This window comes from Lampetra planeri, chromosome 4, assembly GCF_965212315.1.
Source record: "Lampetra planeri chromosome 4, kcLamPlan1.2.h2, whole genome shotgun sequence".
NCBI classification, from domain to species: domain Eukaryota; kingdom Metazoa; phylum Chordata; class Hyperoartia; order Petromyzontiformes; family Petromyzontidae; genus Lampetra; species Lampetra planeri.
The window spans coordinates 31,209,533-31,236,216 of record NC_136110.1 but is presented as its reverse complement, the minus strand read 5'-3'; the positions used below and the strand labels follow the sequence as shown (position 1 = coordinate 31,236,216).

The following is a 26,684-nucleotide window of genomic DNA, read 5'->3' as shown; positions in this document are numbered from 1 at the left end:
TTCTGCTGACCCTTCTCTCAGACCAAAAGGCAGTGCTCAATGTAATTGATAAATGTGCAGAACGAGTGCATCGCTATTCCTTTAATGAGGCAAGGTCTTTAAAGGTGGGCCAGCAAGGCGTTAAGACACGTGGTTTAACAGAAATTCACCTGGCAGCAGACTGCGGTACACAGCCAACCCCGCTGCTACTCAATTAACCGCATAACCAATTTCCAGAATAATGAGGAACTATCAGATAAAACACTACAGGTGAAATTTACACTGTTGAGAGTTAGTGGACCGAAGGGAAGTCATATTTGTCAGATAAGAGGTCAACAAACAAAACCATAACGTGCTACTTGAAAAGGCTGCCGTGATAGGAATTTACATCTAATTGATTCTGGGCCGTCAAGAATTTAGAGTGCTTAGTTTATGACACTCATGCAATGATGATTTCAATGCTATTGCCGATTTCAACCTTTCGCACAAAATTCAACCAATGAGGATAATGAGCATAGCTCTCAAACATTCTCATTTGGCCGATACTCCGATAGTGTGTTATTACTTTTGATATACATTTTAATGCAGTGTAGTGTAAAAGCAATAAAGTGTGTTGAATTAACTTTTCCTTTTACTCCCGAAAAATTATAATTAGAGTTCAGACTGCCCAAGTCTACCAAAAAGCTATAATGTTTACATTTAATTACTGGGGCCGACCAATCTCGAAACTGTCTTCTCCCTCATAACCTGGTCGTGACATGAATATATTTATTTTAACCTCAAGCACATGTATTCAAATAAATTCCCTCCAAAAGTTCATTTCTTTGAACAGTTATTATTGCACAAAATGACATACAAATATGTAATGGCACGCTTGCCAAAATAAGTTCCTCCAGATTTTTTAAGAAATGCAATTACAGCAGAATGAAAGTACTTAAATCAAAGGCATAAATATTTTAACTCTCTAACAAAAAAGTCCGAAAGAATGCCAAATGAACCAGAGAAGTGAGCTGATTACTTTAAACAACGTACGGAAAGCTCGATAATTGCTGCTTCGCCTATGCAGCCGTCTCGTTAATAAGGCACTTTTTGCGAGGATCAATCAACTCGAATTGCCAAACAAGGTGGACCCTTTCAATAACAGGCAGATTAATGGAGATATTTTATTCAAATGTCAAACCCGCTGAAGAGAGGAGTGCCTGAATGATTCCGTACAGCACGACCCCGCGCACTCACTCACAATCGTGGTGGTGCGTGGCTCGTGTCACAACCTTATGACACAAGCACATGGGGCGCCAGATTAAACCTAGGGACCTCTTATCAATGAAAAAAAACAGGCATAGAAAGGAGGTGATCTTTATAATGTTGCTTGCAGATTCTGCGTTGGGTGTGTTGAGTGTTCTCACGCTGGCTGGGTTCCAGGGATGGGTGGAGAGGTTTCCGGGGGTGGGGGGGGGGCTTATCGCTTTCCCCGGCACATCGAGTCACCCCCGATGTTCATCCTCGTCGTGCCTTTTGCTGCTTTTGGCATTGAATGGCCGTAGAGCACACCCAGCACAGCGAGCACGGAGCTCGCTCGGGTGCAAACAGCATTACTGTTGTCATGGCTCAAACGTCCTTTGGGCCGGTATGCGGTTAACTGAAATGGGAGAAAAGAGAGAAACAAGTTAAATGTGGATGAAATGCTTGCACGCTCGCATGTACCATGCATGTGTGTTTTTGGGAGGGACGGTTAGAACATCTTGAGAATGAAATGCCAAGTATATAAAACATAGCAATACGAAAATGTAAGGCTTAATTTGAAAGCCCACCGCTATGTAATAAGCATGCAAGATAAACATTGTCGTGATGCTGACAATGACGAGAAACAATGGAAGCTGTGGGAGGTTGCGTGTACTTGATATCTCATTCGCAAAGCGTTCGGGCAGCCTCCCCTGCACTCTACACGAGCTCCTGTGCTAGCAGACATCAATTAAAATATGGTTGTTTTTTTTTTAAATAAAAGGCATTAGTTAAATTGACCAAATGGCCCAGCGGTAGCGTGTTCGCCGCTTATTGCTGAGGTTCGTAGTTCGAATCTGAGGGCGCCGCCCTGGTTGGTATTGCCAGGGTATTAACCATACAATACGTGCCACAGCTTCACAAATTACGGTAAACATCTTGTACCACAATTGAATAAGAGTCGGTCTTTGTGCACAGGGGACATTGGCCAAATTTTCCAAATTTTGTAGAATTTTACTCACAAATGACTTAGTTCGGAGAAACATGTCAGACCCTCCTGCGAAATTTTTGGCAAGACTGTCCTGAAAAATAATCTTGAAACTCTGAGAATTTCCTTGGGGAAATTTGTAATAAGTCTTCCATTTCAAATTTATATGCAATGTACTATTTTACATCTAAATGATTCAATACGGATTTTAAAATGTGAATCGAAAGGGGAGAAATATAACATGTAAGTAATTTGTTAATTGTATGTGTTTTATACAGTGTAAGAACTAATTTCTTACGCTTCACTAGAAACCAAGCATTGTAACATATTCATTAAAATTTGAAAGAAAATACAACACTTCATATCACCACAATGCATAAGCAAACCAAACAAAAACACCACGTGCAACACTTCAAAGGAACATGTGGAAATTAGTGTCCACATATTTTAGAATATGTCTGTTTAGGTTACATATCTTGAAGACTTAATTCCATTCAACCTGAAAGAACTACACTCGTGCAAATGATTGCGGTGGATTTCTAAAAAATCACATTTGCTTTGGGCGCACGTGTATCCAGATCAATGCTGCAGAGCACAAAAGCTCAAAACAACCAAATCAATCCTTTATAGACAGGTGAGACCTATTTTTATTCATGGGTTCATTTGCCAAAGAACACTTTGGAGCAAAAAATATCATGGTCGATTATAATCACGACCAAGCACATGTGCTTAAAATTGTAGGCGCCTTGTGCATATGCGCCGCGCTTCCAGGCTTGTTGGAATAAAGTACGTCACGTTGTTTAACATTTTCGCCTACGAAAATTTTAACCGACATCACACACAGTTAAGCACTACAAACCACACCGTGCACTAGCTGTGCCCCACAAAATAAAGCAATCACAGAGAATTTTTTTTCGATTTAAAGCTTTCGTTATTATGTTTTATTTTTATTATTTTATTATTTCCCTTCTACGTGACTTTACCGAAAGAACCAAGAAGATGAATCACAGAGAAGTTGACCAGACCTCAAGCAACCAGTTTTGGCCCTAATCAATGTGTATTCAAAAGCAAGCAGGTGGTATTGAACCCCTAATGCACTGAAACATACCATTATGCGACATGATTTTAAGGCAGCTGCGATAAACGTTAACCCTACTTTACAGCTCCCTCACCGTGGTGACAATTTTAAATCACCGCAAGGTAAATCTGAGCTCTGAAAGACGCTGTATAGTGACTGATTGGATCTGCAGGACCGTTTAATATGGTGTAACCTGTGTAAAGAAAGCAAATATAACAGCTACGGTTTTACATAGGATTACTTACACATCATTTTGGGAGTATATAATAATTCACTTGTATACGGTATTGTAAATAAGCATTCAAAATCGGTGCACTTTGATTTTAGTTTCGAAAAAACAGGGAGAGACATATCTTTGCTTCGCAAGGATTCAAATGTAAGGTACTCAATTTACTGTGGGCTCCTTCACCTACTTAGCAGTTAGGACAGCACGGACACACAGATGACTCATCCAAATGCAGGATGGAAAAGAGAGCAAAAATGTTAAAGAGCACTTTCGCATCAAAGTCCCATCACACGGCAGGTGATCCACGTGCACTGCACACCAAGTCACCCGTGTACCCATTCAAAGCCACGGGGCTGCTGTGGGCAAAGACATACCCCCCCCACCCTGTTCCCCGCAATGTTTCAGATAATGAAATCGTCATCATCGTCGTCATCATCAGTGTCATCATCATCGTGGCCGTCTAGAAGAGTCCAGCTCCAATCTCGCAGTGCCATATCAAAGAGCCTGCAACACAACACACCCACATTTCAGGGTGCAGCAGGTTTTTTTTCAGGGGGATTGAGGGAAATCATGTTTGGATTTCAGGGAGCCAGTGTTTGGGATTGAGGGTGTTAATCGGGTACGATGTGTTTTTTTTTGTCAAGCACCTCTTAACGGCTGATGCATTGGACATTTAAAGTGATTGACAATAATACGTGTGAATGAACAATTATAACGCTACGCTTTGAGGTAGGCACACTTGTGTTTTTGAGTATGGGCAAATTAAAATCCAAACAAATATATTGCTTCAAAAATAGCACAACTGGATAATTGAGTGTTTACGCTTTTCATTTGATTCCAAAATATAAATTAAGATCAATGCGAAGCACATACATGAAGCTACCCTAGTGACTGCCATGTGAACGACAAAATGATGGCATGCACCGCAAATGGCCGACTATTTCATTAAGAGGCCAGCTTTGACCTTGGAAGAAATCTATAAGCAAGCCTTTACAGAGAGCAACTCAACGCATAAATCTGTGCAAGGCTTGTGCTGCTTCAGTGTGAATTGCATACAGAAAAGGCAGCTCAAATGTGTTTGCATGTCTGTTCTAGGCTTTATTGGTAATTGTTTACATTTTTGTCATGGTTAAATGCTTCCTCCTTGTAAATGTGCTTCCATTTACCGTGATGCTTAAGTGTGTCATTTCACGACAATTCGTTTTCCATTTTGCAGCTGCCTTTGGGCATGAATAGGTCCCCCACTCCCCCCTCCCAAATGTAAAGAATAAAAGTATAACTGGTGACCGTTTGTCTTTTGTGTTCAAGCACATTGTCGTATCTTAAGGCATCTCAGTTCAGTGCTCGTGAAATTCTGTGTAAAACCACTTGACATAAAAATATGCCAAGAATAAGACCAATAAAGACGAGGAAAAATAACACAAGAGATAGTGTAACTGTTAATGCCCATTCACATTTTCTATGCCTGCAAAAGAATGGACATGGAAGGCATACATCACCAGTTCCCTATTGAAAGACCATTCTGTTATTTGAAAATCTTTCCTTGATCTGAGGATTGGCTGCAAGACAGCCCAGCGTACTCAACAATGCTTCATCTTCTTCGGCAGTTTTTGTGAATTCATATTTTTAAAATGTTTACCAAGTAAGGCCCACTGAGCTATATAACTTTTTTTCAGAAGCGCCCTGCCCACAAATGACAGCTCAATGAAGTGGCTTATCGTGTGGACATTTTTAGCAGCCAAATACTCAATATGGATGTTTCTAAATGTGGAGGGAAAAACCACACGACCACAGGGAGAAAATGCAAACCAAGTATACAGGCCATCAGGGTTGAGATTGAACCCACGATATCTCCTGCACACCAGGCGAGGTAGTGAACATCTCGCCACTGTGGCACCCCCTTTGGGATTTGTCTCAAACTAAGCTATGTCCAAGTAAAAGCATCATCAGCAATCCAAGTTCTCCTGGTTTAGCCTCTAAGGCCAATGTCCTGATTTCCTCACAGGTCACAGTGTAAAGTTATGTGACCCATAGTGTGGTGTTTTGTAGCCGCATTCGCACACACAAGAGTCTTCAGTTTTACACTTCTGCATTAGGTATCCGCATCTTACATGCAGAATGGATCTCATGATTATCAGCACTCATTAACTCACTGGCTCTGTCAATGACTAGGTAAGGTGCAAAGAACGGGATACATTATAAAGTGTGTGCTCCGTTAACCATTTTAAAAGTTCCACGCTTCTTTTATCTCAAGTCTGAAGTTTTGCGGACGAAAATACATTGGAGAAGGATTTCAGTTAACAATGTGCATGAATATAAAACACATTTGGGAATAAAACATAAATAATCTATATACACATGCAGTAACTTGTAAGAATTTAAATCAATACATCAAAATATAGTTGGTCCACACAACAAAGAGTGGAGCTGCAAAGTGACCAATGGATGTAAGAAAAACCCATGAAGCATGCATCAATAAGCCAAAATCAATCACAGCTCTTTAAAAGAGGTCCTGAGTGAAATAATGATTAATGTGTAACACACATTTAAACACGTTCCTTCTGAGTGGGCAGGTAGGAACTTGGTTGGACAGCGCATTCGTGCACGACAGACAAATAATCCCTGGTGGGCAGTGTGGAACCAGTTGTTCCTACCTGTATAAGTGTAGTGTATCGTGTCGTGTATAGTGTAGTGTGTAGGTTAAACATTGAGTTTTATAAGGGCACCACGGGGTGACCAGCCCCTCTCCACCCAGTCCCACCCCTCTCACCCCCCACCCAGCCCCACCCTCTCCACCCTCCCCTCCCCACCCAGCCCAGCCCCACCCCTCCCACCCTCCCCCACCCTCCCCACCCAGCCCTCCCCACCCCAAGCCAATGAGAGGGCTCTGGTGGGGTGGGACCGTGCACGACAGACAAATAATCCCTGGTGGGCAGTGTGGAACTGTTGTTCCTACCTGTACCAAACTATGCAAACCTAGGTGAGAAGGCATCCAACATTGTGAATTATTTTAAAATTTTCAGGTTGGCTTTGGTTCTCTCAATCGGTGTGATCTTGTGATCGAGTGAAGCACAGTGGGATACACAAGACAGAGCAATGAGCCAGGAGGGCTGAGCTAGTGGGTTTGAATACAGGCATCCACACATTAAAACAGGTTCACAAACGTAGCAAGCTGATCTCAGCCCAGTCACAAATGAGTGCACGACAATACAATGTGGAGAAATTCCAGCTTTGGAAATGCGCACGTTTCTGTTTCTCCATCTCATGACCTCAACGACACAAATGGAATACAAAAAAAACCCAGAACATTCGCTGTTCATGGCATCGCATGCAGTGAGATTTATTATGCCCGCCTGGTAAAAAAAACGACTGCACATCTTTTGCACAGCGAGTTGGTACTCGGGGAGCGCTGCTCAAAGGCGTAAAACTGGTAAATAACAGGGCTGGCAAAGTAGGTTCAGTAAGCACTGTGCAATGGGGAAGTCGGCACATTATAAGCATAACTTATTGCATGGTTGGAGAAGTAGCATGATACCTTAAGAACTTTGACATGCTAAGATATGCTTGTTTCTTTTTTATGAAAATGCTAAATATATTGGCAGAGGCTGCCCTTGTAAAATTTTGCGGGTGTTTTAACCATAAATGTGCAGTCTGCTTCACAGTGGGCATTTAGAATATCACGTGCCAATTACTCGTTTGGGAAAAACACGGAAAAAATTGCCCCCCTTACTGAAAAACTACTGGAGACTAGGTATGCGCAACACAGCATATTTGTGATAACATTTCGTGATAACAAGGTTACCCACTCATGATTAGATTTTAAAGAGTTTTTTTTAATCTACACTTGTTACACCCAAATATCAGCTGGAAACAGCAGGAGAGCTGTGACGACGCTACAAGTGAAATGCGTGCATATTAATTTCACCGTTAGATATATTTACTTCACAAATTGACCCCATCTTCACCAGGTGTAAAATAACAAGCAGACATATGCCTGAGATGGCACAACATGATTCAACTTAAATAAATGAACACAGATTGAAATCTTGTTCCAGAACACTTCATTTTCGGGTCAACATATCATCCGATTATTCCAAGGTAAAGGTAAAAGTGCAGCCCTGCAATAACTTGCTCACACAACTGCTACAAGAAATGCCTCCCCACTAGAGAATACTCTGGAGGGCATTTGACTTATGCTTCCACGTTGATCAGACGTGCTGGAAGAGGAGTGCCAGTGCAAGTGACATTTATTTAATAAAATGTTAAACCTAAAATGTGATCATGCGTTTTTCAAATTTAATATTTTACTTAAACAGAACCTCTATCCAACATAACTCACCATTCTCAAGAAAAGTAACAATTTTTTTTCTGCGACATAAGGTACTAGACGTTCCTTTGCTTGTAAATGGTCAATGACAGGGTCATAACAGAAAATGCCTCGAGTGAACACACTGTCATAATGCACATGCATAATGTACATTGACTCAGTAATCACCCCCCCCCACCTTGCACAAGAGCGCAGAAGCGTGGTCACTACATCTACGCCTCTATATAAGGAACGAAACAGTTAAGACTTCTCCACAAATCTGGCTGTCGCCTGATGAAGCTAGTTGTAATTACTGGCGAAACGTCGTACTCAGATTGTAAATGTTGTGGCTTGGCTCTCCAACACACCGGCGTGCTGTACTAGTGACGAATTGGCATGTTCTGTTTACGTGACAACCCTTACCAGTTGGCTGTGTCGGGTGGTGGTGGGTTTTAACGACACATTTATATATTTAAGCGATCTAACCCAAAAAACCTCTATTATGGACACTGTCACTACGTTTTGATTGATGATGATACCCACAGCTGATTAAACATTCCACAGCCGTTGCAGCAAGCCACTTCTAAAATACTCAGTCAAGATGTAGGTTTCTGAACACTTAATCCTTTGGGACAAATGCAGCCCAGCCATCCCAACACATGTGAACTGGATGTTATCAGATCATTCACAACACATGCCAGCTGACCTATATACAAGGACAGCTAAACCATGGAAGTGCTTGATAAATGAAATATGAAAACCATTTGGCACTACGATGTACAACATTGCTGTGTGACTTCTGCAAAAAGAATAAGTTAGCAAGTTTGCACATTTACATAACATGGCATTGCCACATTAAACACATCTGATATATGTTAGTGGTTAACATAGCTGGATAAGTACACATCCGTACTAATGCATTACGGTTAAATAGGTCTCATACACTCGTGCACATACATGTACATCTATACACATTCCCACGCGCGCGCGCACACACACACGCACGTACATGCAGACATCAAGGCCAAGCAGAAAGATAGCTGGGTTTGTGGGAGAGAGGCAGGAAATGCAGCATGACTACCGTATACTTACACACCGTGGGATGATTTTTGAATGGAAAAATCAAATCAGTGCAGGATTATTCTGAGCCTAGGAGGGTGTGGGGGGCTTCAGCAAGGCGGCAACAACATCAAGTCATAAGAAAAAAGACGGCAAGGTAAGAGAAAGAGTGCAAGATAGAGAAAAAACAATTGCTGTTCCCTTACAGGCTTCCCATCTTTGACGTCGAGAAATTTCAACTGACAATTAAACATTGCTCAAATCAGTGTAAAAGAACACGAGCAAACACTGAGCAAAAGGTACACTAAATGTCGTACAAAAACACTCAAAGCACCAACATGTTTTCACATCAACAGACGAATCACAGTCCCTCCAATTCACTGTGAAATGCTGAAACGCCCACAACAGATAACAGACCATAATAGCAATGCAACACTGAGCATATTCAATGTCAAAAATCAGTGGCAAAAAGTGGTGGGTGCCCACAGCTTCACTTCACACACTGAGGGCCTTCTCGCGATGTGTTTGCATTCCCAAAGAACCCAGTTTCTCACCAAGAATTTACAAAACTTTTCAATATTTGATGCTGCTTCTAAATATTTTAGAGACAGCAACACACTTGATCACGTATTTATCAACTCCGGGACAACTACTGTTTGAGTGCAAGCGAATAGAACAAATCCACCACTCTTGTGTCAAGTGCGACCTGTAGAACAAGTCAGCAACCGTGAGTCATGCATTGTATCAGGATAATTTTGGAGATGTCTGAAAGGAGAGGGAACGTCTATCGCTCTGCTTCAAGCAGAGCGATAGAAACATGTGAACAAGCAAAATGTGAACATTTTAATTTGTGTTGCCTGTCAAAAGTGTTTTGTGGTTTAGAGAAGGATTTAAGACCATTCATCAAAACCTTCCCTCCAGTTTACAAATAATACATTTCATGACATCCAACAGTTGCAATCTCTGGTGCAGCTTCAACATATGGGGTTTGTTTTGAAAAGTATGACAATCAAATATTCCAGCTGATACCTATATGTGAATTACACACTTCAACCTATATTTTGTAACACCCAAAATCCCATACATGCTATAATATGCATTATCCTAAGTACCTGTATATATAAAGCACTCACAAACATGATGAGTGCATTTTGTATGCTATCATGTGTCCCTGTTATCCTCAGGAATAAGCATCACTCATAGCAAAAAGACATCACAATTCAGTTCACTGGAACAAATAAACAGTCAGGCCAGACATTATGAGTGACATTTTAGATCACAGAGAAAACTTTGTTTCCAGGACAGATAAAGTGCAATAGCTAAATTACATAATGAAATCTGATTGCTATATATTTCTCACATATATAGTATTGTTGTGCGAGCACGTATGTGCTTGGCAACTGTGTAAAATCCCATCAAGAAGCAGAGCAATTAAAGCATATGACTGAAAATCAAATATTTGCAAGTACAATTCCCTGGTTGGTGGTGAAATTAGCCCTTTATTCATCTGGGGTGAATAGAGAGTATGACTGTGAGAAGTCATCAATATTTATCCTATCGGTTATTTCGCCCCCATAATAGGAAATTGGAATTCCACCAAAAGCTCAGCGATGATAGGTGCCTCCCGCAATGCTCTTGTTTGACCAAGAAACCATCGACTATCTGACCTGGAATTGTCTACATCTGTGGTGAACAGACTCGGTTTGGTGGCGCTTAATATCAAGCAGTGCCCGTCTCTATCTCTCCAGGAATGGTGAGGGCGGCGAGAGCAATGGCCACGCACCTTGGCTTGCCCTGTGAAGTGGGTGCGGCACGGCTGGTCCTGCGTGGGCCCGCGGCGTTGCTGCTGCTGCTGCTGCCGGCGTTTGCCGACACCAACTGGGGCTGTGCGGTGGCAGGCGGCAAGCGCGACGAGGAGCGTGGGGAAGAGCGAGCGAACCCTAACGGCCCCGCGTCGGTGACACCGGGTGGCTTCTTGGGGATGCGCTTGAACAGGTGGCTCACCCACTTCTGCTGCTCAGCTGGGGAGCTGGCCAGCAGCAGTAAGTTCTTGGCTGATGCAACGTCGAAGCAGACTGCGGCAGAAAGGTCATGCAGGGAAAATCAAGTCATTACGACATTTGGTATTCACGCCATTCTTATAGTGCAAGGCTGTCCTATCCTGAAGGCCATATTTTTCACGTATGAACATTGTCTGCAGTAGTTTTACAGTCCAAGGTAATATTGCCATGTGGCTTTACCCAATTAAGTAATTTGCGAGTAAATTTTATAATTTAGGCCGTGAAGCGAGCACAAATGGCCTGCTCTATTTCGAATAACGTCACACAATGTTTAACATGCACTGTTAAGCAGACGTCACCTATTTTTTTGTTAATACATCTGTAGAATTAAGCAGGGCGGCTGCTGCCCTTGAGCCACAAAGCTTTGTAATAAGTGGGAAAAGCACTACTGCTTGGTGAAGTCACCACATGTGACCAGTGTTGGGGGTAAAATATAACAATTCCAATGCAATGCTAAATTGAGAAGCACTAAATATACTCCATAGTGCAGAACATATGACAAGTTATACAACACATTCCAATCACGAGTTCTCAGTACTATTTTGGGAATTGAAAGCTCATGTCTGAACATTTCTGACGATTTCAGGATACTTTCGACGTTAGAGCTAACACCAATCAGTTGTAACAATCCTGCAAAGCGAACTTTCTAAATGCCAAAAAATTCATGAATTGATCTGAGCTTTCTTATTATGGGGCTCCAGTAATAACACAGTAGGTAGAGCAGGCACAAGAGAGCAGGTGAGTTCACTCACACCTGTGACACAGCAGTTTACTTAAGATTTGTGAAACAAATCAGCTGTGCTAGAAGATGGTCCAATGGAAGTACAGTAAACAAATTTGTGAATCCATCTGTGCAGATCTTTGCACGTTATGCCTTTGCATGGGCCGGTTTGCTCTCGTTACTCCGATATCCTTGCGAAAATAGTAATTTGACTCAGAAATGCATAACTGGATAACTGACATTGTTGCCATGAAAGGTAACCGTTTATTTTAACCCCCCGCCCACCTCCTACGCATTTCTCATAAATATGCTAAATTCCTCTTTATATGCAAATTCTTTTGTCAAGGCGCTCTTCTTCCCCCTCCAACCCAGCTTAAATATACGCTCCAAGCTTGGTGGTGTTTCATTCTTCACCTGAGAACGGCTGCTTGCGTTGTGGCCGAAACGTCGTGAGAATTATTTTATTATGTTTGATTTTTATTATTTTATTATTTCCCTTCTACGTGATTTTACCGAAAGAACCAAGAAGATGTGTCAGGTGGTAGAAGGGGGTTATAAAAAGGGAATATATGAGAATGCCACTGCTACAGCTGTGAAATCCAACATTCGGTGGAGGGAGGGGGGGCACACGCACGTTTGCATGGCGCCAGGAAGTCCTCGTTGCGATCAAAGTGGTCACGGTGGCACTTGATGTGGCATCGGCGGCACTCGAGGGCGGCCGGCGGCTTGAAGACATTCCAGAGGGGGCGGTTGCACGCCTCGCAGCTGGTGGGGAAATGGTAGATGGTGGGCACCAGCTCGTGACCCTTGTGCACCAGGCAGTTCTGCTTCTCAAGCATCGAGTCTGGCACCAGCTCTTGATCCTTGCTGCTCTCGCCTTCGTTGGCATAGAGGATCTGTTGTCGCGAAGCAAAGAGGTGAACAGAGATGAGGGAAAGGCACGTGTGGGATGAGGCAGCAGACGCATGAAAATGGTGTTAGTCCAAGGTGATATAACCTAAGGTGGTTACACCTTTAGGTTGCATGATAGTTCACAGCCAGTTACTCATAGGTGCAGAATAAAAAAACAACACAAGATCCTGCTCAGTTTCAAAAGCATACATGTATGTTGAACTTATTTCGCACCGTATGTAGCCAATATATACTCACTATTATCAAAGGGCCCATGCTGCTGATGCTACCAAACCTCTGCATTGGTTTAATTCCCTCTACAGAATTCCATAACCATTCAATTCTGAGAGTATCCCAACATTGTCTTAGTTTTTCTTCTCGACCACCAATGCCTGGGTGTCACCCTGGTGCCTGTCTCAGTATCCTGCCTTCCTCCATCCCGCACACTGCATTGCATATCTACCCGATTACATCCACAACACCTGTCTTGGTACATTCTGTTTCAAACTTCACAGATCCTCAGACTATCCTTCGATGAAATTCCTAAAATATTCCACAGTCACAGATAAATAAGGGCTAAAATATGATTTTATAGTTATTTTCATAACGTCCGATTATGACATCAACTAGCCTTTTGCCCGTCCAAGGACGGGTGAATTGCAGTAAATGTGAAACTTGCAAGCGAAAAGCAGACCGTGACGTGATATTCATTGCATCCATTCGTGTACAATTTGTAAGGCCGCGGTGACACAGACTTATTTCATTTAAAAGTTATAATCCCATGTTCATCATGACATCCCTTTTACTCAATAGAGTAACGGAGATCGCGTGACGTGAGGGTTCTACCTTTGTAGCGAGGGTTATAAGTTATAAGTTGACGTTGAGGAGGGGGGAGGGGCGAGGCGCCTCCTCCCTCCTCAACTGCTAATTATTATTAATGGAGGGGGGGTGTCCATTTGGAGGACGTCACCTGTTCATGATTATTAATGAGGGGGGCTGCTCGATGTGGAGTGACATCACCTGCTCATGATTATTAATGAGGGGAGGGTTCTCCATGCGGAGTGACGTCACTCGCTCATGATTATTAATGAGGGGGGGGGTCCATGTGGAGGACGTAACCTGTTCATGATTAAGAATGAGGGGGGCTGGTCGACGTGGAGTGACGTTACGCGCAGGACAGATAGACATTCTTGGCTCATAATAGTAGTAAATAACTTAGTCCACCAGTCAGATTCGGAGACATGTTCCGTAACAAACAATACTGCTGCATTAAACGGCTGTCTTTGCATGTTGATCTCTGTGATTGTATACAGGCTATCAAAAACCTGCCCTTACAAATATATTGACCTCCTTCTCACAAGCATAAAGAATGTACTTTTAAACAAATATACATTGATGTGGGTTGTGTTATTACAGGCAAATGAGACAATAAGACACCCTTGCATATTTAGTAAACAAAAACATGTGCGAAGATAAATACAAAAAAACAGATGAACTATGATAAGGAAATTACAGCTATGAACATTGGCTGCATTGCTTTTTAACTAAACTTAAAATTCCTGTACACCTCAGGCCAGAAAGCTGCAGTGTTGCTGGCTTGAAACATTCACAGACAAGGACACATCTCAAATGCCAAGAGCGCTGCCTGATTTACAGGGAGACAAGGCAGAGAGAGCGTCAAGGCAAGGCCAGATAAAAAACAATGCAGTTCTATTATTTACACACCTGGAATATCTTGGGGATGTCCTTAGCTTCTGCCCTGTATGCATCCCCTTGTGTCACAGGTCGCACATGAAACAGCTTGCTGTAGATACAAGGCAGAGGGAATAAATGTTTCACGAGCATGTACATTTCAGGAACTAGCACCAGCATAAAATATAAATAGTTAATGTATGGCTGTAGACCTTAATCTTCCATCAAAAAAATCACCCACTTACATTTAAAATTGCTTTTATCACTTTGGTAATCTACCAATGATATACTGCAATGCTGTGAAGAGGATTTATTGCCAACCACATTCATGAGGGATACAACTTCAGATCTCCACTGTGTCTAATGACAAGTATGTTAGATTACCTACGATTACATCTTCCCCCAAACTGTGAAAGGTTTAAGTTATTTTCAATGCTGCACAACCTCAACTGATATCTTTTATATTATCCCAATGTACCAATATTTAATAAACAATAAACAACATCCACCATTAGCCACTAAGTGGCAGTGACGTCATCGCAGCGCTTGTGCCAGGCTAGGCGCACTCTGAGGCCACGGGAAGTGGAGATGGCTCGTTGCCAGGTCACAGGACACACCCAGATGTTATTGGTTGACTAATATGATGGACAGATGCACCACCTGTGTTCCCTACTGTGCCAACACACTGATTTTTTGTGCCTGGCACTCTTGTTCTTGTTGTGAGCGTCGCTCCTCTGACCCTCGCTCCTCTGACCCTCTTTGTTGCTGGAGTGCAATTACCAACAACTGCCCAGAAGCATCATTACACCGCTGATACCAGTTATCGACAAGGCCACTCAGCTGCACATCTTCCTGCCTCACAACAGCCAATCTCTTCTCTAGCCTGTGCTGTGCCCGTTAATCCCCCTCAATCTGGCCAAACAGAAGCTGCTTAGGCATTTGGTGCCTGGGCATGCGTGCTACATGACCCAGTCAATGTAGCCTTGCCGACTGGAGGAGCCCACCAATGGGACTGTGTCCAGATCTTTCAAGGATCTGTGAGCTCCTCACACAATCCAGTATGGTTAGATCCAGGATGGATTGTAGGCAGGCCAGCCTGAATGTTTAAAATCAGGGCAGATGTTACTTAAGAGGGGTCCAGGTTTTGCAAGCATAGAGAAGAAAGGCATAACTGTGACCAAGAAGACATGGAGCTTCCACACAGCGCTATGCAGCCAATGCAAAGATAACTCTGCAAAACTGATTGGGAGTGAGATCTCTCCTTTGCATGCCTGGCCAGGACCTTTGTTGGCAGGCTATTGTGGGCTTGAATGGGGTTCTAGGTGGACGCCCATCACCGCAGTGGAAGAATGGCAGGTGCATCTTATAAATAAAAAGTGGATGGCCAATGGGCAGATCAGCTCCACGGTAGGTTCACCGTGTCAAGGACGTGTGCCCGCATCCGATGTCCTTGACAAATAAACAAGCAAATACGCAATTCTATATATGCACATTAAAAGACAATAAAATTATAACATGTCTATGTAGGTGGTAGACTGACTCAATGTCGAGGACCATGCAGGGGTTGGAGTGTTCCTTGTCAGCTTCAGCATTGTAGAAGAGAATCTTCTTACTGCTCACCACGACATACTGCCAGTGCAAAGCAATAAAGAGGAAGGTCATCCTGCACTGAAGGTTACATCATAGCTGTTCTGTCTATTAATGCAAGTTGGAATTTATGATAACATTGTGGCTTGCACAGGCAAACGGTGAAATAGCGACTGTAAAAATATAAACTTTAATATTTTAAGGGAGCTCTAATATTAAATGTGGATTTAATTTTCAGAGAAAAATATATTACGAACCTGTTTCCTCCATCCAAACCGTTTCATGTTCTTGTTTGGCACGAATAACCAGCCCTCCAGCCTGCCTTCTAAAAGGAGAAAGAACCATGTGGAAGAACCGTCAATTTTACGAGCACTCAAATGGTAAATCAAACACTTCCATATAATGATTGCTTTTACAAACACAAGCTTTCAACATGCTAATATATAGCCTGGACACCTTACCAAAGCGCCATCGAAATGCAACAACCAAGCATCAATTAACCTGGCATCGCTGAGTGCATTCCGCATCGTGCCCCGTGCATATTCAAAACTAAAACAGAATTTAAACAGTGCAACCTTCCTTCATGCAACTTTTTTGCAGTCTCCTAATATTGTGCAACACCCAAATTAAATATTACAGCTTCATTTATTTCAGTTGTGCAATACAGTACATTACTGAGTCATGGAACTCAATGATGGCCAAAGTCTATGCACAATGAAGTATACTGGCTGGGAGTCTGATCCCCGCTCTCTCACTCTTGTGGCTGGGCAGCCCAGCCAGGGACCACGGTAAGGACAAGTACCGGCTCAGCTTATGAACAAAAACAAAGAGCGAATTATTTTAAATAAAATAAAGCAAAAATATTTTTCAAAGACTGATGGGTGTGTTATTTACCTTATTAAAGAAATAATGTAATTTTGTTATAAAAAATGTCCTTGCTATCATATGGATAAAATATTCAACCATGTTGGATTAGGTTCCAATGATCACCGCAATACCATGTAGTCTCTTTAAGAGTTTGCAGTATTCATATTCTTTGGTTCTTTCGGTAAAGTCACGTAAATAAAAAAATATCAAATAAAGTGAATAAAATATATATATAGTAAAAATAAAATAAAAAACAAAAACCACGGTTGTAGCCAATATTTTCATGGAAAAATTTGAGACGGACGCCATCCAGGCATCCACTCTACGCCCGTCCTTGTGGAAGAAGTACGTGGATGACACGTTTGTCATCTGGCCACATGGCCGACCGGCTCTGAACCAATTCCCCAACCACATCAATTCCATACACCCAGCCATCAAATTCACCATGGAGGTAGAAAATGATGGTATGCTACCTTTCTTGGATTTCCAAATCAAAAAGAGACCAGATGGCTCAATGAGCCATTCTTTCTACAGAAAAGTAACCAAAACTGACGCCTACCTAAAACCTGATTCCCACCACCATCCATCCCAGAAGTATTCCCTTATCAAAACGCTACACTATAGAGCTCAATGTATCTCCGACGATGAACACCTAACCAGTAAACTCAAACAAGTACACCAAGCTCTCAAGGCGAATGGATATTCTGACTACACAATCCGCAAAGCCATCACTCAAACCGTGAGGAAGGAGCCATCTGAGGATCCAATCAAAACCATCACTCTGCCATACATAGCAGGGGTAACCAAAAATATTTCCAAAAACATGAACAAACACAAGATCCAGATCCGATTTAACACAGTACATACAATTTATGATCTGATCCCATCTGTGAAGGACAAGATTCCTGACATGCAATATCCCGGCGTTTACAAACTAAGCTGTATCTGCGGCAGCAGTTACATTGGGGAAACTAAGCGACATGTCTCGGACTGTGTTCGTAAGCATAAGGCAGATTTGAAACACAGTAGGACCAATGTTTCTGATGTAGATGATCATTACTTGAATGCGGCTGGCTCACAGGAAATTGATTGCTATAAGACGATGGTACTTTGCAAGCCTACTGGCTATCAACAAAGACTCGTTTATGAAGCCATCCATATAAACAGACAGACACAATTTCAACCGAGAAGATGGTTATGAACTCAGCAATCATTGGAAAGATGTCATCAACCAGTTTGGGTCATGACTTGATTTGTGTTATCTTGTCAACCTCCACCGTCAGCAGTGTGGGTGTGTGGAGCGAGGTGCAATGATTGCCTGGAGGCCCTTTTGGTGGAGACCCACTGCCGGCCTACATTAACAGTCCATGCTGCTGACACACTTGGGCTACATTAACATTAGCTGCCCCGCCCATGCTGCTGACACACTTGGGCTACGCCCATCTCTAAAACTTTATAAACAATTTGTTTTTAGAGGCTACCCCCCCCCCCCCTTTTCATGATGACGACCGCCTGTGTTGCGATCTAAACGTCGTGGTTTTTGTTTTTATTATTTTTTGGTTATTATTTTTCTATCTACGTGACTTTACCGAAAGAACCAAAGAATATTAATTCCTGCAGTCACGAAAGTTAAGTAAAAATTTAGATTGCAGTATTGTGGACCGTTTTTTCACGCAAACTGTACCATCAGTGTCACGTCACGAGACAAAGTTTGAGTTCGCTTTAAATTGAGTGCGGAACCTGAATTTATTACGCTTTTTTGTGCAGAGTGGTGACCGGACTGAGACTCAACTCAATACACTGGAGAATTCTGCTTAATCACAGTCAGTTGCCTGGATTCCAACTCAGGATAACAGCAGCGGCAGTTAAACGCTCACTTTTGAGCCACTGGGCCACCTTCATTGGGGACCATTTTGAACAAAGTAATAACCAACAATATTGTGGGAAAATTGCATCGTTTAACTTTTAACTAAAAAGCTAACAAGAAGACACACAAACACACACATGCATGGCACCTTTAGGAGAGTCGGGCTCAGGTGGCTCCTCCACAAAATACTCTGGGATGTTGGGTGTCCCAACGGGGGAATCGGGGAACACATCGGAATCCGCAGAGCAGCAGGGTTTTGTGGAAATGCTCATGGAGGAGGTGGAGTGTTGATAGGAGAAGGACATCGACTCCGAAGTGCGTACATGAGAGATGCGGACTTTAGGGTGGTGGGATGAACGAGCGAGAGAGGAGGTGGTGAAAGGTGGTGGTGGTGGTGGAGGGAGTCGTGTGCAGATTGAGGGGTGGTTGGAAAGAATCATTTGGGAGTGCAGAGTGCGGGGTAAAGATAATGAGAAAAAATGGGTTGTGGATGGGTGTGCAAATAAATGGAGAGAAAAACAGAATTTAAATCAAGAGTAAAGATAAAGATATCATTTGGCATACAAAGTTGCACAATTAATAACTGATTAGAGAGCAACAGAAAAGAAACCAGAGAATAAGCAACATGAATACTGCAATCATGGAAAAGTCAACAAAGGATTAACTGAAGAGTGTGCAAGATTGAGAGGGGCAGTTGTTAGGAAACCAAGGGGAGCTCGGAATTAGCAGTCGTGAAAGGTGGCAGGTTTTTAAGAATTTCGAGTGGTTACCGGGGAAACCATCGTCTGGCTCCGAGTCGCCATGGTTACTGCTGAGGCTGGTAGTGTCCATGCCCAGCTGGACGGACAGGAGCTGCGACCTCAGCTGCTCTATGTCACTGTCCTTGCTGTCCAGCACCATCTGCAACTCGATGCGCGTTGTGTTCTCCTCCATCATTAGCTGCGCATCACAAATGGAAAGAGAAACTAAATAGGGGACAGACACATGTTTGATGTGTACACGGGGAAGAGGAGTTTGCAGGCAAGACCAGGGGTGCAGAGAGGAAGGCAGCATGAAGAACAAAGTAAGGAGGGGAATTGGGAAGGATGTGAAGGGTGGTAAGGTTTTGAGGGTTTCAGGCAAGAATATAATTTGACAGGCACGAAAAAACTAGCTATCACAGTGTCAATCAGTGCGGGCCATGGGTAGAGATCTACCCATAAGGGCGCTATTTTAGGTTAGCAGTGCTATTTAACAAATGCTGGGGGACCATTTGTTATTGTACATAATTCAAAAAGTCAAGTGTTTTCATGTCAGTCCACAAGTATCAAACTATACACACAATTACGTTAAAGCAGATTAAGTAATCTTGAAATTGATATTTACATGTTTTAACACAAATTGTGTTATACTCTAAAAGTACATTCCAAAAATATTATAACTATTTATGTTGTGTCATGAATCCTCTGCTTATTCACAAACTCATCACCATCATCCATGTGTAAATGATTACTTTGTGTAAATGATCACTTTGTGGAAACACCATTGCCGGTTAGATGCTGGAGTCCGATTTAAAATTCTACATCTTAATTCAGTTCACCCCTTTCACAATGCAACATGTGCATCCTCATTCTCCTGGTGCAACGACTACTAAAGTGAAGGAGGACCACATAACACAGTTGGGAATACACAATCAAGGACTAAACCTCTCAGTGTCTGGGCATTAGTCGTCAGTAAGAGGCGCTAAACAGGCTCAGTGATGTAAGAGGGTGGGCAGTGGTGAATTAATCCGCACTCATTGAGACCTTAACATCAGGCTAATTAATTCCAATTGTGGCAATCGGGTAGTGGTGAGGGGTCGAAAAAATAATTTATCTTAACAATTGGTTTTAATAGTGCCTGACGTGTCCAAAGGAAAAAATGTCTTAATTACAGAAAGTTAATGGGGTGAATGTCACTGGCATAGTGCGATTTCCAAATTAGCAGAATTTAAATGCACAACAGGTCAGCTGAAAATTCATAATTTTTAAAATGTTTGCGAGTTGAAATAAGCTTTATAGTCAGAATATGAAGTAAGTCTCAACGCTAACATGGAGGCTATATGTAACTGCTCGAGAATGAGCAAGCGGTATAGCAGGGCTGTTACTCTCCATGAAGGAGTTTGGGTATAGATTAAGACTCATAACCGCCTGATAGTGTCAGGGTAACGGGTAAGGCATAAAGCTAGCCTTCTAGTGACAGTCAGGAAGCCAGGCTAAGATATATGTCTGGCCTGATACCCTTGTAGTAGTAGTAAGCCCCTTAGCGAGCCTGCGAGTGTCCGAAAGATAATGGTTAAGCCACAGATTAGGCCTGCTAGTGTGCGCTTTCGTGGGCGGCAGCACGTACTGCCTGCAACTCGTTGTAATCGCGCTGGTACTTGAGGGTCATCTGGGAGAACTTCTCCTTTTCCTGGTTGAGCACCAGTTGCAGCTTGCGGTTCTCCTTCTCCCGTCGCTTCAGGTCTGTGCCACTGCCGCGATTGCGGTCAATGTGGATGTCCTTGCGGTTCATAATCTCCGCAAGCTTGTTGACCGCCTTAAAAACATCATGTTCAACGCATTCATTAAAAAAACAGCATCCATTTCATGAAGTTCACAATAATGTCTGCTTTCATTACTTTTAATTGCTACTCAATGGGCTACCACCAGGAAACATCAGATTTTATTAATTGGAGACTTCCTTTTGGCTGTCTGCTGTAACTGTAATATGTACACATCTCTTCACTTTATCACCTGATCCAGATCTACGTAACCCATATTAGCGGATGTTTTTTTTACTTTACATGAATGCTATTTCTTTTTAAGTTACGTAATAAAAAGAGGAAATGTGGTTAGGTGTTGTGGCAGCTAATGGGATGTGACAAAAGCACTGAGCCCACATAGTAGCGATGCTAGATTTATGCCTCAAGGCAGACAAGAAAAACATTAACTGTGCCTTTCTTGTCTGCATCAATGCTTACAAAGCAGTTGGAGGTCTCTCCTTTATGAGTGGTAGAAAATGTTCATTGCAAAATTTGAATATTAATCTAAATCAGCCAAGGCTCTGACATCTTGCCCATGAGAACTATAGCAGGCGAAAACGATACAACTAACGTGGGTCGTGCCTGGTGGTGCACACTCAAGAATGAAGGACTTGATAAACAAGAATCTAATTAATGATGTGCTCAATAGCAGAGCCATATCATGCTTATTAAGGTTTGATGAGTTTCACGGCTGAGCCAGCTGCGGTCCTTGTAAACTCCAGAAGGAACAAGTGGTGCCACTTTACCATTGTTGATCACATGTTGGCGATGTTACAAATCTCCCACACGCTAATGCATTGAAGGTCTACATATGAATGTTTGTATAGGTTTGTGCAAAACAGGTGGTGGATATAAAAGAAAATGACCACAAAGCAAAAAGAGGTCTCGTTTTGCTATGACAAAGCTATGAATCCACTAAATATTTTGCGCATACTTTGCATTCAATTTTCATCATGGGTAGACCCACCTGTGTTTTCAGCGTCCTCTCATTCTGCAGCTGCTTATCATACTGAGCCTTAATGTAGGCAATGTCTGTGCCACCTTCCTTAAGCGTTTGGATATCTGTTGTAAATACAGAGTTCATAGTTAACAGAGGGACGGCAGGACTACATCAGCCCATTTCAGGTTTTGGTAAATGTGAAAAGTTTAAAACTGCAAATAAACAAACACTAAATAGCATTCATTACAAATTGTGTACATTATTGAGAACTTAAAGTTGACAGGTAATAGATTAGTAAGAAAATATAATTATATTGTCCTGCTCAAACGAGCACAGAGCAGTGTTTATCGCTTGCCTAATACCCAGACTAAACAGTGTAAATTCCATATTCTGATAAGCAGGGTGATTACATTAATATAACTACTGTCAACTTCCCATGAAGTTTAACACTTTTGAGAAATGAGGGGCTGAGTCGACCCACAAAACAGCGAGGCATACACTACTCTGGACCGGTTTTAACAGTCTCATCACTTAGCAGTCGATCTTATAGACAACCTTCTCTTTACGATTTGGATTCTCGTTCAACATTTATAATGCATGTAATTTGAATGCAGCCTATTTAGTGTCAGGAACTTACTTTCCATTGCAGTCTGTAGCCTGGTGTTGATTTCATCTTTTTCGCTGTGCAACGTGGTTACTTGTTCCAGGAGAGCCTTCTTACTGTCCTCCAACTAATAAACAAATACACCCATCCTTTACCCATGTAAAAACACACGTGACTTAAACTTTCTTTACAGTAACAAAGCACATGCAATTCTGTATAAAGTGTAAAAAGGATAGGAGTGTAAGTAAATTACTTTGTTTGAAACTCAAAAGGAAAAAACTAGTATTTTGAACTGGTTCATAAACATATAAAATGTATTATAGGGTATAAATGCAATTGTATCGCAAAATCCTTCAATTAAAATGCACAAATCTACACTAGGGTACATGTGGGAGTGGTGTGGAGTGATGGGTCACGATAGTGAACCATGGGAGAGAGGAGAGCAACTGTAGCACAGCAAGCATGGCCCTGCACCAACAACAAGCCACAGGGAGAGCCGTGCACAGGGCAGCACCAAGTCCCTAGAGCATTCAAAGGGGGGTCAGGGTCCATCAGCATTGAGTTTCAGGGGCAGTCATGGTGGCAGATGATGAAAATGTGAGAAAGGGAGGCAGCAGCATTGAGCAAGGATGAGCAGCAGAAGAGGTTGGGAATGGGTCAGATGGCGGCATGAAGGTTAGGCAAAGGGACAGGCCGGGGAGTGTGAAACCAAAGTACATTATAGGTAGAGATAAAGAAACAAATTGAGCGGAAAGGAGACAGGAGATAGTGTGGGTTGTTGCAGAGTTACGCCAATCCAAACCATTACAATATTTATTCAGTACAGGAGATCGATAGGTACCACTACACGAACTGTTTTTTGCACAGCTTGCTTTACGTGATTGCACTTTGAATATTGTCGCTCCAGAGCTGGTGTTTGAAACCTGCTTTGGTCGTATTTTACCACCATGCACTATGTACATCTGTAATGAGGCGTTCTTTCTGTATAAGCTCCTGCTTGTATCGCTGCGCCACCTCCTTGATCTCCAGCTCCTTCATGATCTTCTCCTGCTCGATGTTGGAGAACTGCTCTTCTGCATGGGAGCGTGCCGATTGCTCCGAGTCCACCTTGCTTGCCACAAACTCTAACTGTGCCGCCAGCGAATCCCTATAACGGTGGAGTGCAAAGCAGATGACAGTCTGATTCCAGTTACATGAGCAGACAGACAAGGAAGTTGTGTAATGTCTTGTCATAAACGTTGCCTGTTAATTAAATTCCAATTTTACTTAAGTCTACACTGGAAAACTGACAAAAAAAATAGGGGTTAAATGTAGAAATTTTAATTGCATCTAATTTCTAAATATGGTTGGGAGAATTTGTATTCAACTTACCGGTTAGCTGACACAATAATTGGCAAATTAATCGCTTGTACACATTATCATTTAATTTGCTTGGCTGATCGTGGCCGAACCCAAAAATCAAATATGAATCATATTGGCTGCCAAATCCTACATATTAGGGAAATTAAAGCAACAGCTAGAAATTAAAGTTTGTTGTAGCAAATGTAAAATATGCTTAAAAACATCATAAAAATGGCAAAACATGGTAGACAAAGCACCTTTCATCCTCCAGCTCATGTACTTTCTGTTTGAACTCCTTGTTAAACTTTGTCTTTTCTTCACAATCATCTTTCAGCTCCCGAGCCTGTGTTTTGTACAACGTCTACAAAAAACAGAGGAAAAAAATAAAAAAATAGACAATTAAATGGTTTTCACTAGGATAAGTTAAACTACTGCAAAGCAATAATAAAGGTAGAACATAAACATCCATGCTCATGAACTGTTTACCGTGAAGTACTGCTCCGTCTCCAGCTGATCCTGCAGTTCTCTCATCTGCCCTTCCGTGTCAAGTCGCCACCTAGGAGTGAAATGGGAAAAAACCGGTTTGGAGAGAGAGCACAAACCCTGAAACAATCATTTTACATGATGATAAACACATTCCTGCAGAGGAAGCTGGTAGGAACGTTGGGTTGCTCGGTCAATGGCCAGGGTCAACGGCGGCGTGGTGTATTCCGCAAATATGCCCGACTGTGAGGGCGGGCACAAGCCGGTGTGAGTAGGTTAAACGTTGAGTTTTATAAGGGCACCACGGGGTGACCAGCCCCTCCCCAACCAGCCCCACCCCCAACCCAGCTCCTCCCCACCCAGCCCCTCCCCACCCAACCCCTCCCCACCCAGCCCCACCCAGCCCCTCCCCACCCAGCCCCTCCCTCCCCACCCTCCCCTCTCCACCCAGCCCCACCTCTCCCATTTTTGGATGCACGACGGACGGACACAATAATCCCCTGCGGCTAAGCAGGTAAGAAAGTGCTGCCCCTACAATGTGGACCAGAAGTGACTTGAAGGGACCTCTGTAGCCCAATTTCTAACAAGAAGCATGGAACTTCTGCAACAGCTTCAACCGAATAATTTGTATCATCATATGACACTCCGATTAGCACGTTGGCTATGCACAGTGAGAAAAAAGTTCAACATACATACTTGGCCGTACAATTGGAATAAATATTCTTGGTTCTTTCGGTAAAATCACATAGAAGAGAAACAATAAAATACAAATATAAAAGAATACAATTATCACGTTTCGATTGCAACACAAGCAATCATCATTGCTTGTGTTGCAATCGAAATGTCATGAGAATTTTATTGTTTTATATTTTTATTATTTTATTGTTTCCCTTCTATGTGACTTTACCGAAAGAACCAAGAATATGAATCCCTGCAGTCACGAAAGCTTTAAATCAAAAATTGAGATAAACTTAAGATTTATTTACACATCAAAAAATGCACTGAACTTGGGGCAATAGACATGGAGAGTGGCAGAGAAACTCGTACTTTCTGAGGTCTGTGAGTTGCTTCTCCAGTGCCGTCTTCTCTGCCAGGAGCAGGTTGATCTCCTGTTTGAGCTGTTTCTCAGAGGCACGCACAACGCTCAGCTGCTGCGACTGTGCCTTCATGTCGTTAAGAGCCAGCTGCCTCTTCTGGGTCTCCTGTTCCAGCTTGAGTACCAGGTTTCTCACCTGTGGGAGCCATTCAAATTAGCCGCAAGGCAACACATCCTGGGTGTCAAGCACTTGCCAATGAAATGCGATATATTCTCAGAGCAGTGAATAAGCCATACGTAGATATTATTTAAAATTCTACACAGTCACTATTCAGAAAGCTGAAAATATATTATTGTACATTTTTATATTCAACATAGCACTCCTTAATCTGAGAAACAACCTGTTCATTGCTTTGACAAGAGACAGATTGCTTTGTAAATTAACCTCGACGCTCTTATTAAATATATTCTGTTCCCATTTAAATGAATGACAGCATAACAATAGATTACAAGAAATAGTTTTTGTGGAGGCCAATTAATTTCATTGTCCACATTCACCTCTATTTGCTTCATAATCTCTCCTACACATCTGAAGCTGTAAAGGGACACCCAGCCAACCCATTTCCCCCATTCCAGACACTCATGTCACTTCACCAGCGAAGGTAGCTACTATGTGGGTCTTGTTGACTCCAATGATACCGATCGACTGTGAACCACAGCACGTAGGTAAAACACCAATGGCCAAACCACAGGTTTGTGTTAAACAGCATCCTCCATATCCTCATGCTATGCATCGCTGACCTCTTCATCCAGGCGCTCCTTCTGTTTGAGGAGCAGCTCAGTGTTGTGTTTTGACTGCTTCAGGTCCAGCTCCAACATTGAGCAGCGCTTCTCAGCCTCCACTTGTCCTGCTTCCAACCTCTGCTTTGTTGCCTTCTCTTCCACCAGTTTGCTCTCCAGCTCTGTGTGGGTGTGCAGGACAAAGGCGAACGTTGCGTCCTGAGCAATGCAATTCTCATTACCAATATGAGATCGGAGATGTGCAAGGGTTAGAGTGCCCTACTGCGGCACATGAAATATGTTAGATTATACAATTTAGAGTGCCCTGAAATAATGATTCATTGAGTTTATTTGACATGAAGTAACTCTCTTAATATTAAGAGCAAGCCATTTATATTTGATTGTTTACTATTGAG

General features: G+C 42.4%; 1 protein-coding gene across 3 annotated transcripts in view; it reads right to left on the bottom strand.

Annotated features, from left to right (window-relative positions):
* Positions 1-696: 696 nt before the first annotated feature.
* The window catches only part of LOC144717935 (rho-associated protein kinase 2-like), a 56,822-nt gene continuing 30,834 nt past the window's right edge, over positions 697-26,684 (bottom strand). For 2 of the 3 annotated variants that reach the window (XM_078593750.1, XM_078593751.1), the window contains 15 exons: positions 26,290-26,450; positions 25,500-25,684; positions 24,456-24,525; positions 24,227-24,330; positions 23,589-23,775; positions 22,662-22,755; positions 22,052-22,146; positions 20,910-21,098; positions 19,313-19,481; positions 16,066-16,133; positions 15,762-15,850; positions 14,255-14,333; positions 12,273-12,534; positions 10,641-10,932; positions 697-1,618 (listed from right to left, as the gene is read on the bottom strand). In XM_078593750.1, coding sequence (XP_078449876.1) covers positions 1,615-1,618; positions 10,641-10,932; positions 12,273-12,534; positions 14,255-14,333; positions 15,762-15,850; positions 16,066-16,133; positions 19,313-19,481; positions 20,910-21,098; positions 22,052-22,146; positions 22,662-22,755; positions 23,589-23,775; positions 24,227-24,330; positions 24,456-24,525; positions 25,500-25,684; positions 26,290-26,450 — 2,048 coding nt within the window. In that variant the 3' untranslated portion in view covers positions 697-1,614. The remainder of the gene's footprint in view (positions 1,619-10,640; positions 10,933-12,272; positions 12,535-14,254; positions 14,334-15,761; positions 15,851-16,065; positions 16,134-19,312; positions 19,482-20,909; positions 21,099-22,051; positions 22,147-22,661; positions 22,756-23,588; positions 23,776-24,226; positions 24,331-24,455; positions 24,526-25,499; positions 25,685-26,289; positions 26,451-26,684) is intronic. The other variant, XM_078593752.1, reaches the window with a different exon arrangement.